Here is a 17,647-nt window from a genome sequence, read left to right as displayed (position 1 = left end):
TATTTCAAACGTTAATAAGACAGATATGGCTTCAATACAGATCAGAATGACAGCTTGTAAGTCAAGTGAGATCCTTTTCCTCTAAGAAGCTAGGAAAAGTCACAATGAAATTGAGAAAGCCCTCCTGTGTGGCCTGGTGCATCAGGAGAGCCCACATGGTTAACAGAGCCATCAGAGAACTGGAAGTGCCCTGGGCATAAGGAAGGTAAGGGCCTCACAAAAGCTCCTGTGCTCCTTAGTGCACAGATCCCAAAGAGCACAACCAACACATTGGGGCCAGCAGAGTGGTGAGACAGTCAGTGGTTTGACTGTCAGGAGGGCTAACCCAAGCATCCCCACTGCTTTGTGCACTAAAGGCATTTAGCTGCACTATGCCTCAGTTTCCCCATTGTAAAACAGGGATCTTGCCTCCTTCCCAGAAGGTATGGGAGGTTTCACTGATGTAAAAATGAATCAGATTCATGTTCTGCTTTGCAGAGCATAAGGAACATTGTTTCTAGTTCATACAAGAAGGGCAGAAACTCATCTCCTGTCCAAATGCAAAGGCAGTAGGCAATGGAATCTGAGGAGAAATATGCCAGCCTGGCAGACTGAAAATGCCATTCAAGGCTTGCTACCAGCCCCTTTCAAATTCAAACTGACTTTCATGAAGGAACTATTTTTTCCTGGCCAGTTTTTAATCCTTTTCCCCTCCAATTTAGTGTTCTATATATACATATACTTGTATATCTATTTATATATATATATATATAGAGAGAGAGAGAGAGAGAGAGATACAGACACTCCACTTTTATTACCTCAAACATAGGAATTTCTTCAGTTTATTGCCACAAAGCTCAGTCCATAACACAGAGCTCTTTCTCCTTCTCCACCTCACACTGAGCAGAACTCTCCCTAACACAGGCTCCCTGCAGAGCCCTTAACATGCCAGACCCCATTTGCAGGTAACTGTGCTTCCTGCTCAAATACTTCACACACACTGGCACATCTCAGTCTGCTCAGTATGCCTCCCTGTCTGCCTGAGCAGTGGGATGCTGAAAGCTCAGGCACCGCACTTCCCAAGGGACTGCGTGAACTCATATGTAAAGATGCCAAGATGGAAATGTTCCCACATGCTCAGGATCTTAAGTCTCTGAAATCAGCAGGCATACAGAACGAACTCACTGGGCCCCAAACAGTCACCAAAATGAAGCCTTCTCTAAGTAGTAATATCCTCCAGAGCAGTCTCTCCCTAACAGCATGCAGTAAAACAGAACAGAGAAGGGTACCGAGTGGAAGAAAATGGGTCTAACAGAGAAAGCCAACTGTGGGCGACAGAGCTGTCCTGTGAGGTCAAAACACAAAGGCTACAGTATCCAAGTGCAGCATCAATGGCCACTAAGAGACCAAAAGCAGACATACTGATGTGGCTTCATGGAAGTCTTTGGTCACATTGGGACCTCCAGGAAAACAGGTTAATTACTGCTGTTCAGCATTATACATCCATCTCCCATTTCTACTTCCTAAGCGATGATGTTACTAGTAGCAATCTTCACTACGAGGAACCTAGTACAAGTGGGAAGCATTTTTCACCTCTGCTCCAGTTGTTTACAGCTTCATAACCAACTAGAAGTTACACTGAATACTGAATTTTCTGTAGGGGTAATCTATAGCACTTCAGTCTCAAGGACCTGTCTTTCAGCAGCTGTAAGTATACTAAAAAAAGGGGAGGAGGGGGGAGGAAAATTCCTTCCAATAAAAGTAAACAAGAGAAAGGGAGTCAGGATGAAATACCCTGAAACACTGTCCCCTTGAGACAAGCAAACTGAAGCACAGGACTTTGCTCAAAATGCAGTTGCTACAGAATGTTACCATTACAAAATGATCCCAGCATCCTTGACGCTGGATAAGATCCAAGAGGGAGTTCTGCAGTTCCCTGTTCCTGAAGTTTAAATCCAGAAGTCAGGAAGCTGGAAGTCCTACTCTGCTCAGGAAATATAACTCAGTGGTGGTGAGGGTTGCTGGAACCTAGCCCTCTTTCTGCATCCCAGAATTAAGTTATCATTTCACTGAGAATGCTCTAAGTAAAGACAGCATTAAAAAATATAAAGCCATATTTGCATCACTCTAACAAAACCAAACTCTAACATTAAGATGTACTTCAGGTAGAGTATGCTATAAGCCATAAGATACTATAAGCCACCCTTACCTGATCCACATACATGGACTGAAATATATTCTATTAGTCCAACAGGGCAAGCTACAGTGAATAAGCGCATTTTCATGTTAAGTGACACAGAAAAGAACATGCTGAACAATAGAATTCCTGTGTGCACAAAGACCACCACTGAAATGAGGTAGAGATGAAGGCTGTAGCCTGATACAAAGCCCAGCAGAACATGAGGAAACTCCCATGAATCTGAATGGTCAGAAAGGAATGTAGGTCTATGCCACTGTGCAGTCTCCTCCTTCTGGGCTGGCCCGAAACCCTTTGGTCTCTCCTAGGCATTCTTGGTAAGTGAAAGCATTGACTTTTCCTTCCGGTGCGTGTTCTTGCGTGCACAGATGATGGTTACCCAGAACTAGACTCTTCCCTTACCTTCAGTATCTTGTGCTGGGAACTGAGGGCCCCATATCTGTTCATAGAATCTTGCTGGAAAAAAAGATCAGAGTGCCATTAGATCCCAGGAGACCCCAAGGCAGATGAGACATAGATAAGTGCGTGCCCAGCCACTGCACAAACAGTAAATTCCCACGCGCACACACACGCATCCTGACTGAGAACTGGCATATAGAGATCACCAGCATAACATACAGCCAAAGCACTGCTGGGATAGAACCCTTTCAAAACAACCCGGCTACCAGCTAATTAATTGCAGGCACAAGTCATGCTCCTCCTCCATTTCTGAGCTCTGAACCCAAAATACAGCAAGGAGGAGTTTCAGAGGAGAAAGTGATTTCTTTAATCACTTTTTACTGATTTAAAGAAAAATAAGAAGCCTGATTGTCATGTCAGCCCCACTGGTGTAAACCTGAACTCCAGAGAGGGGAATTAAACCAGCTTAAGTACAGTTACCATCAACTTCAAATATGGGAGCTGAACTGCAAACAGTGAGAGGTTTTGCTCTTTTGATTGGCATTCAGAGTAGTTTACCCCAGTCTCTGGTTCTTCACCTAGGATGGGCCCAGTAGCGAAAGAGCTTTCTGAAGCAAAACCCACCCCAAGCCAGGCTGAGCAATCTTTGCTGCAGCTGAGCGGGGCATCAGACAGCACTAGAGCTAACACTTCATCTACACACAAATTGCACCATTTAACAAGGAAAAAGGAAAAAAAAAGAAAACAAAACTGATCTCTAAGTAATTGAGTAAATCTAAAGAAAACTCCTATAACTAGGCACAGCTTTCAAACTGAGCTAAACTGACAAACAAACAGCACAAAGGGATTTGCATGTGTCCACAAAGGTGGTCTGCACCAGTTTAACAGATCTGCTCGTGTCTCCCCAAGGGTCATGTTTTTTTCCTTTTATCCCCAGGGCACAATTCCTCGCTATAGCACCAGCACCTCAAAATACCAGACATTAAATCCACCAACTACCTGTACTCAAAGGGCTGGGTCCCCACAGTACTGGAGAGAGAACATGCTGCAGCCCTTCCTATTACATGCACCTTTACAAGCACCTTTGCTGGGATCTATATATGAGCAGTTTAAATCAGCATGGCCGAGACAGTAGGCAGGGAACTCCAAGTTAAACACTACGCAGAGCTATTTCCAGTATAACCCACAATTTGACTTATATGATAAATACTCAACAGGATATGAAGTATTACCAGCAAATGAGCATAAATTGCAAGGGAGCTGCCTAACCATTAGAATATTCAGATATTCATCCATGAGTTTTTTTCTGTAATGGGATGACTTTCAGCAGTCACAGATGAACAGGCTAAAAGCAGTCCGCCTCCTCCAGCATCTCATCAACAGATGCTCCAAGAAAGCGATAAAACCAGCCTTATAACATCAAGTGAATGGGACAGACTGTAATCCAGGGATGCATTTCTTCCTAACCCACATTGATGAGTCCTTCTTTGCCTTGCTGAATAAGAAATCATAAGCCTTGTTATTTTCTACCCACTAGTGTATTTGTTGATACTATTCCTGTTCAGATCTGTATCATCCCCCATTTCCTTCCTCCCCTCCCAATCCTCACTAACGTCTCCATCAGCATCAATACTTTGTTTAACCAAAAACATTTTTCTACCCTCTGTGCTGCTGGGTTGCACAGGACAACCTTCAGTAAGGCCACGTAATGAGGCAGAACATTTGTTTCACAGGCTTTTTACATCCCACAAAAGAGTAGCGATGGAGCTTGGCCCTTGGGTCAGATCATACACTATTTCAGCTGCATAAACGAGGACAAAAAAACACTAATTCTGTGGAATTAGATGTAAGTACTTAGACAACCAAGGTTCCCAAGACCTCTGGCAATTCTACTGTGTCTGAATTCAAGAGCACTCATTTCACTGCTGCAGTTCACAAAGTATCACATGCTGGTCACCTGACTCCATTTCAGGGTCAATTGGGAAACACTGAAGGTGTTGATGAGGGAGTCCCATATTGCCTCAAACACAAGGCTTCTCCACTCCTGCCCCTTTCTCTACTGCAAGAAATTCCCTCTCCAGGGCAGATCAGTTACACCATCAGTCTCCATCTTGTTTGAACCCAGCAGAGTCAAGCCAAACAAGTCAATTTCTCAAGACACAAGGCCTGGGGAATACCATCATTTTGCCTGATGCACAAAGCTTTGCATAGCCATCAGCCGGCCAGTGAACATTCATCCCAGTAAGGACATGTCACCCAGCCCTGGATCAGGGCAGCACTGAGTAGAGGATTCATACTGCATCTCCTGCATGCACCCCATTTCAATTTTGCCATTCATAGGCCAGGAGAAATAATTTGCCCATCCCTGGAGACACATAACAATGGATAGGTTTTCCCCAACAACACAAAACCCTTTCTTCTCCATGTTCCCTGCAGTGTGCCTTGTGTTTGGCTTCCACAGGACTCTTCCAGCATGAAACAGAAATTCCCTTCTCACTGACGGCAGCACAGGACTCCCTGATACCCCAGGAGCTGGCAATCAAGTCATCTACTCTGCTATTGCATATGGAAAAACAGGCAAGATAGCTCTAGCATGATACAGTCTTCCCTAAGCTGAAGTAGATCCCCACACATCAACAGCCCTGCAAGGTGGGGCCAGCCAAAGGTCATCTTGCATCAGACACTCTCATTGTCTTTCATACCTGCCAGATAGCAGAACTGGCCTTATCACTGTAGTAGTACTGAAGAGACCTTTCCCATTCTTGTACGCACACAAACACACACACTCTGAAGGATAGACTGTACCCACCTTCTCCTTGTTGAGAGCTTCCTGAGCTTCTAATTTATACACTAAAAAATCTAGAAATGGAAGAAGAGGAGACAATGTAATGAGCTGGAATTTACAAGGATCTGGTTTATATTTTCAGAAGGAAAAAAAAAGAAACAGCCCCTTGCTGCGTAAAAAGTTGCAGATCAGCAAGCTGGCATGCAGATGCTGCCATGAGATTCCTACCCAGTGCCATCAAAAATATGGTAGTACTTTCCATGAGATCTGTCCACCCACTTAGCCTAGCCCAAATGTCCTTCTTTTCCCATTCTATAGTCAAGTGCATTGGTGATTTCCCACTTCAGCCTAGATATTGCTGAAGCTCTGGAATGAGAGATGATTCTGGAAAAAAGGAATCACAATCTCCTTCTGGTCTCACAGAAGCTTTATAATCTGCTGATCTCATCTGCGCTTTCTTCGTAAAATGGGAAGGTTTGGAAATTCCTCTCTGGCTTGTTACAGAGCAGTTCTGAACACATTATTACTATCTGCTATCGAAACTGGAACTGAGATACAGAATATAAACATTTAATGTTGAATGGGTTTGATGAATCAAGCATTCATGTAAGGCCTTTCCCACAAAGCATGCCATGGAAGCCTTTGGGGCTCACAGATTCCTGCTCCAGTGATACCTAGATCCCTTTTAAAGGGCATTATTTGCTAGCAAAGGCACAGCTGAACAGGGAATTAAGCAAGGTGTGTGCTCAGAAGAGAGTTTAATGTGAGGAGACGCAGTTGAAGAAAGCAGCTGGTGAAATACCACAGCTTAGTCACCAAGGCTGCAGAAACATTCAGAGCCAGTTCCTAGTAAGCAACAGTTACAGGACCAAGTCCCTGGAGTGCAGCAAAACATCTTGGCTTGCACCTCCCCACTGTGACAGTGGCTAGGGCTAGGGTTTCCATACTCAGCCCTCTTCCAGCCCCACCAAGAAATTCCACAGAAAAGATGTTAATATCCCCTACTGAATTTAAGCCCACAAACAAGCTCCACTTTCCTTAGTCATCGTTTGCTCTCCCATAGAAATAGCGCACAGAGATCCCAGTGAACGGACTGCTGGCTAGAAAGCTCGCTGAACTACCAGTAAGCCTGCTCACGTTGTTACTGCTGGAGACAGGGTGCCGCAAGGTTAGAACACTGGGGTGGAAGTCCAGTTCTGCTCTGGCCACCAAGCTCACTGATCCTGCATGAGCTGCTTCGCAAGTCAGTCTAACCCAGGCTGTTATGATCACATGCTCCACATGCAGAGATCCCAGAGCTACTCAGCTTCTATCTGTGAGGTGTGGGAACTGGACAAAGTCTTTTGGAGACAAGGACTGCCCTTTTGTGCTGCATTTGTATGGCACCCAATATAGAAGAGGTTCTGAACATTAACAAAAGCTTTTAGGATCCAAACATTATAAAGAACAAATTGTAGATGATACTCTCTAATAAGAGATGGCACTGGAAGTTCCAAAGGTTTAAATCCAATGGGCCCTTCAAATTCTGGTTTTCGAGACAGGCCAGAGGAATAATCACATCAGCTGGCCAGAGCACAATGACAAAAGCATTACATGATTTGACACTTGTTTTGCTTCTCAGGAAGCTGGCCACACAAGGACAAAACAAATAGTCAGGAGAGAAAAGCGTGCCACTGAGGCTAGTGCTGCTTGTCTTTTATCCATGAGCATCAAATTCTCCACTGACTTTGAATAAGCAATCTCTTGAGTCAGGCCATGGAGCAAAGCCCCATGTTGTTTTGAAATCCAAGATGTGCACAGAACTATGGCCATCAGGCTTCATGCCCCATGACAAGAAGCCGTTTATCAGTCATTTCATTTTCTCATTCGACCCTCACCAAAACACATGACAGATTGAAATTCAGCTTCTCCCTCAACTATTTAACCACACGCTAAGAGCCAAACCTGGATGCTGTATTACAGCATTTCCAGAAATGAAGTTTGTGTAGGAGTAAGGAGCAGCGATGTTACTCCATTTTATCAGCTTTGAAGATAAAAACCAAGCTGTTAAGTTGCCAGCAACAGTCAGGTACAAAGGGGCTTGACAATCCAAGCACACTACTTCACTGAAAGATACATGACTTATTCTATTGACTTCCACGGTCTTAAAATATCCTGCCTATATATTTACCCTTGGAATTCAACTTTAAAGGATCTGCAGTCTATAGTGTCCACGTATAATGTAATGATCCTAATATTTTTAATATGCACTTGTAGAACTCAGCATCTTAAGATCACTTTATAAATACTGATGCCAATCACAGTATTTATTTTTGTCAAACTGAGCAAGTTATTTCACCTTGTGACAAAGTTTATATATTTCCAGGAAGAAAACCCAGTCTAGTGCCAGATATAGCTAATCAGTTTTAAAGTGTTCAAATGCCATATCATAGGTGCTATTATTCACAGATTAAGCTGAGGATTCGTGGCTTTAGGAGAGAATACAATGCCCCTCTCAGTACCTTCTGCCCATGGGAAATGGACAAGTCAGTTAACTGTTCTCTGCTTACAAAGCAGGGATGAGTCTCACTTGGATAGGATTCAATAAGGTCCACACAGTGCTCTGAAGGCAGACAGCACTCTGGGTGCCACACATAGATCTTCCCACAGGACAGCTGGGGGGCTTGCTAGCCACTGGTATGCTACCCATATGAGAGACTCACCTTCCTTTGTCTTCTTGTGTTCCCCTCTCTCCTTCTGCAGGGATCGCTCTAGCCTGGATCTGTGCTCATACACAACTAGGGAAGCAGAAAGAGGCAGAACATGAGATAAACCCTGAGATTTCTTCCCACACATTCCTTTCCCCAAAACAGGCTTCTCTCAGGTCACACATACAGTGGCACACGTGTATCTCAAATCCTGCTATGGCCTGGGCCAGCAGGTGCCTCAGAGAGCAAACTCAAGCAATGAGCCTTTCCTCTTTTGAATGGCCTGCAACCCTACAGCTTTCCAGGTTTTAAGCACACAGTAATTCTCATAAAAACCAGACCAAGGAAATCAACAATTCTGAAATATTTTCAGATGCCTGCTACCCTAAACATCGGAAAGGTCAGATCCAGTTACCAACTATTTACATTTCTTTGTCAACTGGGAATAGATAAGGACTGGAGCAGGGCGGGGGCTGTTGGTCAGGAGATAATGGCAATTCCTGATAAAACACACCAGCCCTTCATCCTGTGAGTATTTGTGGTCAAGTTTCTCTCCATCAAGCTTTGTAGTCTAAACTGTGAAGCCCAGGAGCTGGGTTTAGCAGCCAGTGGCTGAACTGTACATTTACAAGCCAAGCCCACTGCCAGGCTAAAGATGGCCAGAGCCTTTGAGGTCGTCAGCTCTGTAAGGGCATCATCAGCATGCAGGAGAGAGTTTTCCCTTTCCCCTCTCCTTCCTCCTCATTAACTGGCCCTCAGATAGACAAGAGCCACTAAGGATAAATGGGCCAAGCAGTTCTCTCTATTTCACACAACAGCATCTGTGCTCCGCACACAGTGTTTTGTGCAGCAGCCACATGACAAATGGAAGTGCCAGAGAAGCCTCCTGATGGATGATGATTTTAATCCACTCTGAATGCTAACCAAGAGTTTTGCCTGAGTCACAGCACTCAGCTGCAACAGGCTCTTCCACACTCCCCTACCCAGACAAAGACTGACACCATGCCAGAACGGCACTGGGCTGCAATTCAGAGGAGGAAGAAAAAGAAACTTGCCTCCAGAGTCAAGATCTTTGGGATGAGTCAAGCCACAATGCAGTCTCCAGGAAAATGAGCAAAGTGGGATGATTTTTTCCACATATAAAACAACTGCTAATCCAACTGCTTTCCAAGACCCTGCCAAGCCAGAAGCCCCACGTTTCACCCTCTCATTGCAGGTGAGTCCACAGAGGCTGCCGGCTTCACTCAGGTCACGTGGGAACAGCAAAGGCAGCACATGTGCTGTGCTAACAGGTGTTTTGCTACCTGACACAAGATGCTCCAGCCTGGGGAAATAGTAGACATGAAACTTCCACATGTACATCTAATATTTTAGAGCATTGACCATCAGTGGCACCAAGCCTAGGGCAATGCAGATGTCACTTTCAATATACACATGGAGAAAAGCTCATAGGAAACTGGCATCCTAAAATCAGGACAGGGCATCTTCCAAAAGATACTACAGCTCATCCAGAAATTCAAGGTTGAGGTCTGGACTACACCAGTAAACTTCGTGATCAGAACAGTCCTTCCTGGCCTTAACATCTGCAAGTTTGACACCTCTGTAGCCCATTGTGGGGGGGGAGGGGGAGGCAGAAACAAATAGCAACCCAATGGCCAATCACATCTTCCTGTACCCATGCGTGGGTTTTAGTCTCCAGACACTGCAAGTAAAGTGAAGCCTAGTTAAGTTGTCAAAGTGAGATCTCTATTTCTGCACTTTACATATCTGTCAAACCTTGAGCAACCCCGCAGGCAGAGCAAGAAGAAAGCAAAATGTTTGATCACAATGCTATGATCAGAGTGCTGGGCGCATGCACCCAACAGGGCAAAAAGTATGGTGGAAAGAAATACTCCCCGATATCAGCCACACAGACTCACTTCTCTCAGGCTCTGTGTTCCTGTACCATTTCCTATCTGCAGGATCCCCAAAAGTTTTGTAAGAAGGGTCAAGATCATTCGAGTGTTGTTACCCACAAGACTCATATGGTGTCACAGCGCAAGAACTCCATTCATAGAGAGAGGCCAGGCAGGAAATCAACTGAATAGAAGAGAATGCACACATCCCACTACCAGCCATGTCCATCTATGCAGGGCAAGTATTTCTTTTCTGTTGAATCACAGCAAATCCAAGCCTGGTGGCTTTACCAGGAACCTCACAGTGAGGTGTCTTCCACATACAGGGAGTGTGTTTTTCTTCATAGCTGAAAATAACCCGTCCTGCACGGAAAAAGAACCTTTAGTGCTAGTTTAACTTCATGTTTAAGCCTAGCTCATGACATTGTCAGGATCCAAGCCTGAGGGTTTTTTTTTTCCCTCCGGTAATACTTTGGTTTACCAGAAGTGATTTATTAATATTCGGTCATGTCCAGCAACAGTTGAGTACCTGAGGAAATTGGGGAGAAAGAATGTAATTCTTCGAGTGATACTCCAAACCAGTCATCATGAAGTTTGGCTGCTTCCCAAGCCTTCCGGAGGTACTGCCCCACCTAGACAGATAGGCCGACAACCTAGATACTAGAGTTGGTAAGGCTCCAGCTCACCAAGATGCAAACTGCATCCAGACTTCCCAGTATCCTGCTGCACCGCACGGAGCATCTTCAGTGCCTCCAGGCAAACACTTTTCCTATACTGAAATCAAGACTTCAGCAGTACAAGAGACAGACAAACTGGCTTCTCCTGGAGTACATTGCTTTTATTGCAACACTGAACAATACAAGGACTATTCTTTAGGCTCTACCAGCCTGGGCTCATCATGTGACAAGCTCAGTCCAGTTCCAGGATGAGGAGCCATTCCTCAAACATCCATTAAAGGCCAAGGTCTCTTCTCTGAACCATCGAACTCCCTCCCTCACTTTCGACTTCCCTAAGGGAGCATGAAAGACCAACATCCTATGCCAGAAATTCCCAGTGTCTCGACCTCCATGATTTCCTTCCTTCTCCATCCCTAGTTAAAAGGGACAGACGTGTCAGTGGTGAGGCTCCTTCACCTGGGCTGGGCCACTTTATTTCTCAGTTTGGATGTGTGACCTCACTTCACAGGAAAATATTATGAGGTAAAAGCAAGGAAGACAAAAACAACACACAAATGCATTCTCCAAGCCATCACAGCAGAAATATTTGTGTTTCTAATCTGGAAAGATTTTTCCCCTCCTGAGCACATTGATGAGCAGTGAGCCTGTCACTGCAGCTGTCCAAGTGCCCACTTCAGTGACAGCTTTATTTTTAGAAACACTTTTCAACAGACTACTCAAAAAGATGTCACTCTGAGAGCTTACCCTGCCCAGCTCAATACATGTCCAGGGTAGCATACAAGAGATTGCGGGTGCTTTTTCCATTTGTGCTAAGAAGCCTTGTTCAAGGAACCTGTCATCTTAAAAACACCAGCCACTTCCCAAAAGCCTCATCAGCTCCGGGCACACTAGCTTTTGTTAAGAGCATCTCACTTTCTTGCAATCTTACCTAGAAGAGCACCTGAGGACAAGTCTTTGATGTGAACCTCAGGGCAACAGTGAAGTCATGGCATGGTCTAACAGGGATGCCCACCAATTAACAGCTTTTAAGATGTCCTTTCATGCGCTCTGAGCTTCCAGTGTGTATTTGCCTGAGCAGCTCTGGGCTATGAGGAACATCCCATGTTGGTGTTTCTTCAGCAGGTGTTTCATTTAGTTTTGAGTAACTCAAGTTGATTGGAAGAATATAGAGTGTATGAAAAGGGTTAGAAATTCACCCCACACAGGCAAGTTACCCACCTCTCCAGGCTTACTGCCCCCTACTACCACAGGAGGGAAGCGAAACAGCTACAGCTTTACTCCAGAGCCACATGCTCTCAGAGAGCACTGGACCAGGCAAGTGAAATAACTATTTTTTTGCAGCAAAGGTATGCTCATATAACCCCAAGCTACCAGGTACTATTCTCTTGCATAGTAAATAGGAAATTGAAGAACAGGAAAGCATCTGTAGCAATAGACTAGGTCCAAACATACATAACCAAAATCCTAATGCAAGCACTGCAAAGTGGACCAGCCTTCAGGAACACCTCCATATCATAGAAGATTTATTCGGAAGCTTAGGACACAAAATTTGGGTCTCCTGACACTTTGTTTAAAAATGAGATAAGCTGAACTAACCTCCAGTGAGTAGGAAGTTGTGTCATCTCTCCTGTTGTTCCTCTAGGTCTCCAGAGCCCCAAAAAGGCAGATTCAACTTTGCACAAAGCAGAGAGTATCTGCAGTATAAAGTAATCTCTCCACTCATCTCTGTGGTGGAACATGGCAGTAACTTAGTAGACCAAAATGGCACTACATAGCTTCAGAGGACAGAAAGTCTTTAGCAATTTGCAATTACAAAAGGGAATGGAAGGTGGTGAATGTCCAATTCCAGGTTGGAATTGAACCAGAACTCAGAACTAAAACACTCACTTGCTGCCAAACAAGCAAAAAATGTGGAATTTTTAACTGCCAAAACAAAGGAATCCTTTGCAGTGCCTTACCTTTGGGAAAGGAGAACAGGTCAGGCCATTCACAGATTTGTTCTCCTTTTAGAAGGCCACAGGGAACCAGGTTATCATGTAAAGGCATAACCCAGTGCCCCAGAGCACCATCAACTGTACTAAGATAAGCATCTGTGAGGGAGAGCTTAAGAGCTCCATAAAGGGAGAGTGATTCCAGTCTTACCAAGAGTCTGTTCCCAGGTTTTACTGTCTTTCTTTTGTTCAAAAGGTTCCATTTTACCTCTGCCTGTGCAAGCCATTAGTGAATGCTATCTCCCTGCTTCGATGGATCAGGGCAGCAGAGGTGTCAGATCTGCTGCCCTGGTTCTGCTACAACCAGGCACGGTGCAGAGTTTGTTGGGTCATGACTATGACAGTAGCACACGTAGTGGAAAGGCTCATCGTACTGCCAGTAGCTTGCAGCTCCAAGTAGTTTTCAGCGCACACAGACTACCAGAGTTCACTGTGCTCCTTCCCCTCCCCCAGCTATTAACCTAGAAAAGCTTTTCTCCCTGCTGCTCTCCTTATAGACATCAAGGAAATACTCCTGCCAGCCTCCATCCAGTCACACGACAATTAACTACTCACGGCTCTCCCAAGAAGGGAGGCAGCAGCCATGCTCAAGAATAATCCAGAGCAAGGGACAAGGGAAGAAGAACAAAAGTCAGATTCATCATACACCCTTCTCTAATCAAGAAGGATGGCAAAGGAAATACAGCATGTAAGAGACACCTAACAGTGAGGCTAGGAGAGCTGTATTCTCATGCTCAGCCACGGTGCAATGGCAGCCCACTGTGAGAGAGAATTCCTCCAGCCCAGACACCAGTTGAACATGCCATTGTCAGGCAGCATTGGAGAGGTCAAAGGCAAACGAATGCTGTTGTAAGCATCCCTTCCCCTCCTTTCTGTTCCAAGAGTACCACTTGTTAGCGAACTGGCAGAAATAAAATCTCTCCGATTTCACTCCCCCAGGGCCTTCAGAGAACAGTGCACACACATACAGACATACACCTGCAAAAAGCAGGGGACGCTCTGCTTTTAAAGCCACTTGCTACACAAATCAGCATGGCATGAGTTTGGGGTGGGGGGGGGGGTGATATAGAACAAATTAATCCAGAGCGCACACCAGGTCACAGACTATCAAATTTTCTCTAATCCCCTCTGAACCTTGTGCTATACCACCAGACTTCCCCAGACCACAGCCCTTAAGGCAGAACCTAGCATTTGTCAAGAAGGCTTCACGCCTACTCAAATATACTCCAAACCCCATCCAGCAGAAATGAGACATACATGGAGAGAAGAGCCAAGCAGAATCCTCTGCAACTACACCTGGACCGCTATATGAAAAGGAGGTCAGCCAAGTCACAGTAAACAGAGCAACCTCTGCATGCAACAGCAAAGCTAGCTGATACAAAGGGTACTAGTCACTGGGCAGGCTACAAGAGCTTGGACAGGGACACACACACACAGGTCACAATAGTTCCTTATCTTCTTTTCATACAGTGTGTTTTACCTCCCAGCAAACTCAGCAGCTCCCTTGCTCTTATTTTAAAACAGAGCAGATGAGATCCATTTCCCTTCCTGCAGCTGATAGAGAACACACAGGACAAGCATTGCTGACTTCAAGACAGCTCTGCAATGAGTAAAGCTTTGCTTCCTCCGCTTGCTTTCCTTCTCCTTTCACTCACTCTTGATCCAACCCTTGCATTTTCAAACCTTACTTAAAGAGGCAGCCAGAAGCATTAACAAGATTTTGTGCTCAAGTATGAGAAGAGTAAGAAATAAACTTGGTAGGTGAAAGAACACATCTGAAGCACTGGATAAACAGTACTGAATTCCACCTCATAACAACACAGTCCTTCCTTTGGAAGGCTGGAAAGAGAGAAATCAGATGGAGAATACATACCACAATTAAAACCATGCAACGAGACAGCACAGGACCAGGAACAGAACACCCAGGAGCTCCGACTCCCATGCTCTTCTGCTTGCGGCACCAGATCAGCACAGGTAGCAGTAGTGCAAGAAGGCAGCACTAGGGCCACAGCAACATGTGCCATATATCACTGCTCCTATCTGCTAACCTCTAGGCCTCTTGCACCAGCCAAATCCAAGAAGTTTCACCTTTGTTAAAATAGCTAGACAAATGTATTCTCAAAATAAAAAGGGTATCCATGGCAACAACTTTATTCAGGAATGGAAAGGCTGTCAGTGAGTTAGCAACCTCAGTAACAGGCTACAGCTCTGCCATTCAAACATGCTTGAGTGGAAAAATATTATGAGCCTGACTCAGTTGTTTGCTTGAGCCTGCTGTTTCCAGAACCTGGACTCTCCCAGGCTACTACTGTCAGCTTATTCTGTGAAGAACCATCCCTCTCTCCACGGTAAGCAAGAGATGCTGACACACCAGAAACAAACACGAGCTAAATTCTGCACTGCTGATCTTCGTATCTCAGAAACACAGGACCATGGCTGGGGCTGCGCAACATGTTAAGAGCTGTAGCTGTTTGAATGCCTCAATTGATGGAGTAAGAAGAAATGGAAACAATAGGTAAGACCACAGCTGTGAACCTATACACAGACTAGCTCAATTTAGAAGGCTGTCTCTTAAGGAAGCATGCTTCAAAAACCCTTATCTTCCCAATTTACAGAATGAAATACAAGCCCTGAACATAAGTAGTATGTGTGTCATGTTAAATCACCATCACAGTACTGCACACAAAATCACCTGAAAATGTTTTAACTCAGAAGACACATATCTTGAGTAACTGGGATCTGCAGAGTTCCCCAGCAATACAGGTTATAGAAAGGATGTCATTGTATATACCAATAGATCTGGATTTTAAAAGTATAATCTAGGCTTGCCTTTTAGAAGAAAGTGTTAAATGAGTCACTGGATCTTGAGGCACCAGAACCCCATATGGGCAAGGTTTGTCTGCATAACCTTAATTCCGTGGGCACTCCAGGATCAATCCACCCTCCAGTGTTGCACACACAACTGCTGGCTACCAGAAAGTGGTTTCCTACCAAACCTCTCTACAGGGAGCTCAGCAAATCCCACTAGCGACTCCAAACCTAGTGAAAGGTGCTAGCACTAGCGCTTTGGCAGACACAGGAAGTCTAGAAAAACACGTGCCCTCAGCCTTCCCTGCCAGGATCTCTCCAGAGGTTAGAATGTCATTCTGCCACAGTTAGACATTTTATCTAAGGAGGACAAAGGAGAAATAAAAAAGGAAGAATATATATCTATATATATATATAAAAATATAACGTTTACTTTCCAGTCTTTTGGTAGCTCTTGCTGAAGGAATCAAGTGCTCCTGTCATGACTGCTCACTGACCTACAACAGCCTAGGTCTCTGAAGCAGGCCCAGAAAAGCCAATTTCTACCATCTCCCATTTAGCAAGCTCAGTGCTGTAGCACATATCAGCCCCAAACAGGCTGACAATACTTTTCTAGAGCCACAGATCAACCTCTCAAAAAGGAGGTGGGTTTCTTCTCTTGCAAAAGCAATGGGCAATAGACAGTGTGATGACAAACTTTACTAAAGAAGCCTTTGTCTCTCTATTCACTTTCTAGACAGAGGTTCCCACAGGCCAAAGAGCAGAGCTCTCTAGTCTCTCTGAGCCTGACCATGTATACACTCTGTTTGCATTTTCATTACTTTACATTTAGAGTATCATAGGACAGGTCTTTATGACCAAAGGGAACTATATGAAGGAAGCATGGGGTAGACCATATACAGCTGAACTCACCAATCCAGCACACTCTTCCCCTTGCTGCTGTGTGCAGCAATTCAAACTCACAGCTACTCTAATTCTAGACAGCAAAGGGGAGAAAGAAACAGGAGGCAATGTCTTCTCAAAGCTCTTTAAAGCCAAAAGCTGAACCTCACTGCACAAAGGCATTCAACTGGTCACAGGGCTGTACAGAGAAAATACCAGTAGGCAGTGCTGGAAGAGAAGGAAGTTCAGAAGGTGCATGCGCTTGCGTGCACACACACACAGCAGGTCACTCACCTTGGAGCTGAGCAGACAGTGCTTCCTGCTGCTGTTTGTATTTCTGGGCAAGGACTTCAGTGTTCCTCACCTTTTGCTGCAAGTGATTGTACATGAAAACTCCCGAGCCCAAACATGCCACAGCCAACAGGCAAAACCCAGTCTGCAGAAGCCCCTTCTGCCTCCTCGAACACATGCCCGTCCCCATGATGGGGCTGAAACAAACCGACGTAGACTTGCACTAGCACCCTCGCGGTGCTAAAGCATCCGATTGTTTTTCCAAAAAGCTTTTCTCCGCCACAAATTTGCAGGTCCCTTCAGTTACCCTCTACAAGACTCCAGCAGAGTCTTGCCGTTGGATAACGTTTCCTTTCCAGCCCTCAGAGAAGTGAAAGAAGCTTCAAAAGCCTTTTATTCCTCATTGCCCAGCGGGGAGGAAGGCAGTAAAACACCACTTTCCGAGAGGAGCAGCCGAGGCGTTGGAAGCCGCATCCTTCATCCGCAAACTGCTCCGGGGGGATCGCCTCGGGAGGCGTCTCGCACGGGGCTGCCTGGGCGGAGGGCGAGCGGAACCGGCGGAGGGGAAAGAGCAGGAGGAGGAGAAAAACTTTTGCTTCCCATGTGCTGCGGGGGGGGGGGGGGGAGAAAATCCGTTGCTTTTGGCTCTTTTCCACCTCCCCCTCCGAGCACTGACCGGAAAAAATAACCCGGCGGGATAGGGAGCCTTTCTCCTCCCTCCCTCCGTTTCCCTCCCCTCCCGCAACTTGCAACAGTTTCCAAGAGGAAGCGGCGGCACCGGGGAGCGGGAGACGGGCCAGGAAACCGGCCGTGGCATCCGGGCTGCAGCGGCGGCGAGCCCGCCCTCCGCGGCAGGAGGGGCGGCAGAGGGGGCGGGCTGGGAAGGAGCACAGATGCCAGGGGCCGCAGAGCCCCGCCAACGCCAGGCGGCCCGGGCAGGCCAGCGGCGTGCCCAGCCGCCGGGGGCAGCTGCCCTGCAGAGAGCCTGCTGGCCAGGCTAGCGCAGAGAAACCACAGTCCCACAGACACCCGCCCGCTGCCTTCACCTTGGTGTAG

The 17,647-nt window shown here is 45.8% G+C and overlaps 1 protein-coding gene across 18 annotated transcripts in view; it reads right to left on the bottom strand.

Moving 5' to 3' along the window:
* The window catches only part of LOC104141925 (Golgi integral membrane protein 4), a 97,604-nt gene extending 80,184 nt beyond the window's left edge, over positions 1–17,420 (bottom strand). For 11 of the 18 annotated variants that reach the window (XR_011135699.1, XR_011135698.1, XR_011135703.1 and 8 more), the window contains exons 1-4: positions 16,595–17,402; positions 8,063–8,137; positions 5,385–5,434; positions 2,579–2,632 (exon numbers count right to left, since the gene is read on the bottom strand). Coding sequence is in view for 12 of the 18 variants with exons in the window: in XM_009671552.2 (XP_009669847.1) it covers positions 2,579–2,632; positions 5,385–5,434; positions 8,063–8,137; positions 16,595–16,781 (366 nt within the window). In the remaining 6 variants the exon portion in view is untranslated. Of the gene's footprint in view, positions 1–2,578; positions 2,633–5,384; positions 5,435–8,062; positions 8,138–16,594 lie in introns of all 18 variants that reach the window. The other 7 variants (XM_009671551.2, XM_009671556.2, XM_068915642.1 and 4 more) reach the window with 2 other exon arrangements.
* Between the last annotated feature and the right edge of the window lie 227 nt (positions 17,421–17,647).

This window comes from Struthio camelus, chromosome 21, assembly GCF_040807025.1.
Source record: "Struthio camelus isolate bStrCam1 chromosome 21, bStrCam1.hap1, whole genome shotgun sequence".
Lineage (NCBI taxonomy): Eukaryota > Metazoa > Chordata > Aves > Struthioniformes > Struthionidae > Struthio > Struthio camelus.
The sequence above is the reverse complement of the archived record's forward strand: the minus strand, read 5'-3'. Positions and strand labels throughout refer to the sequence as shown.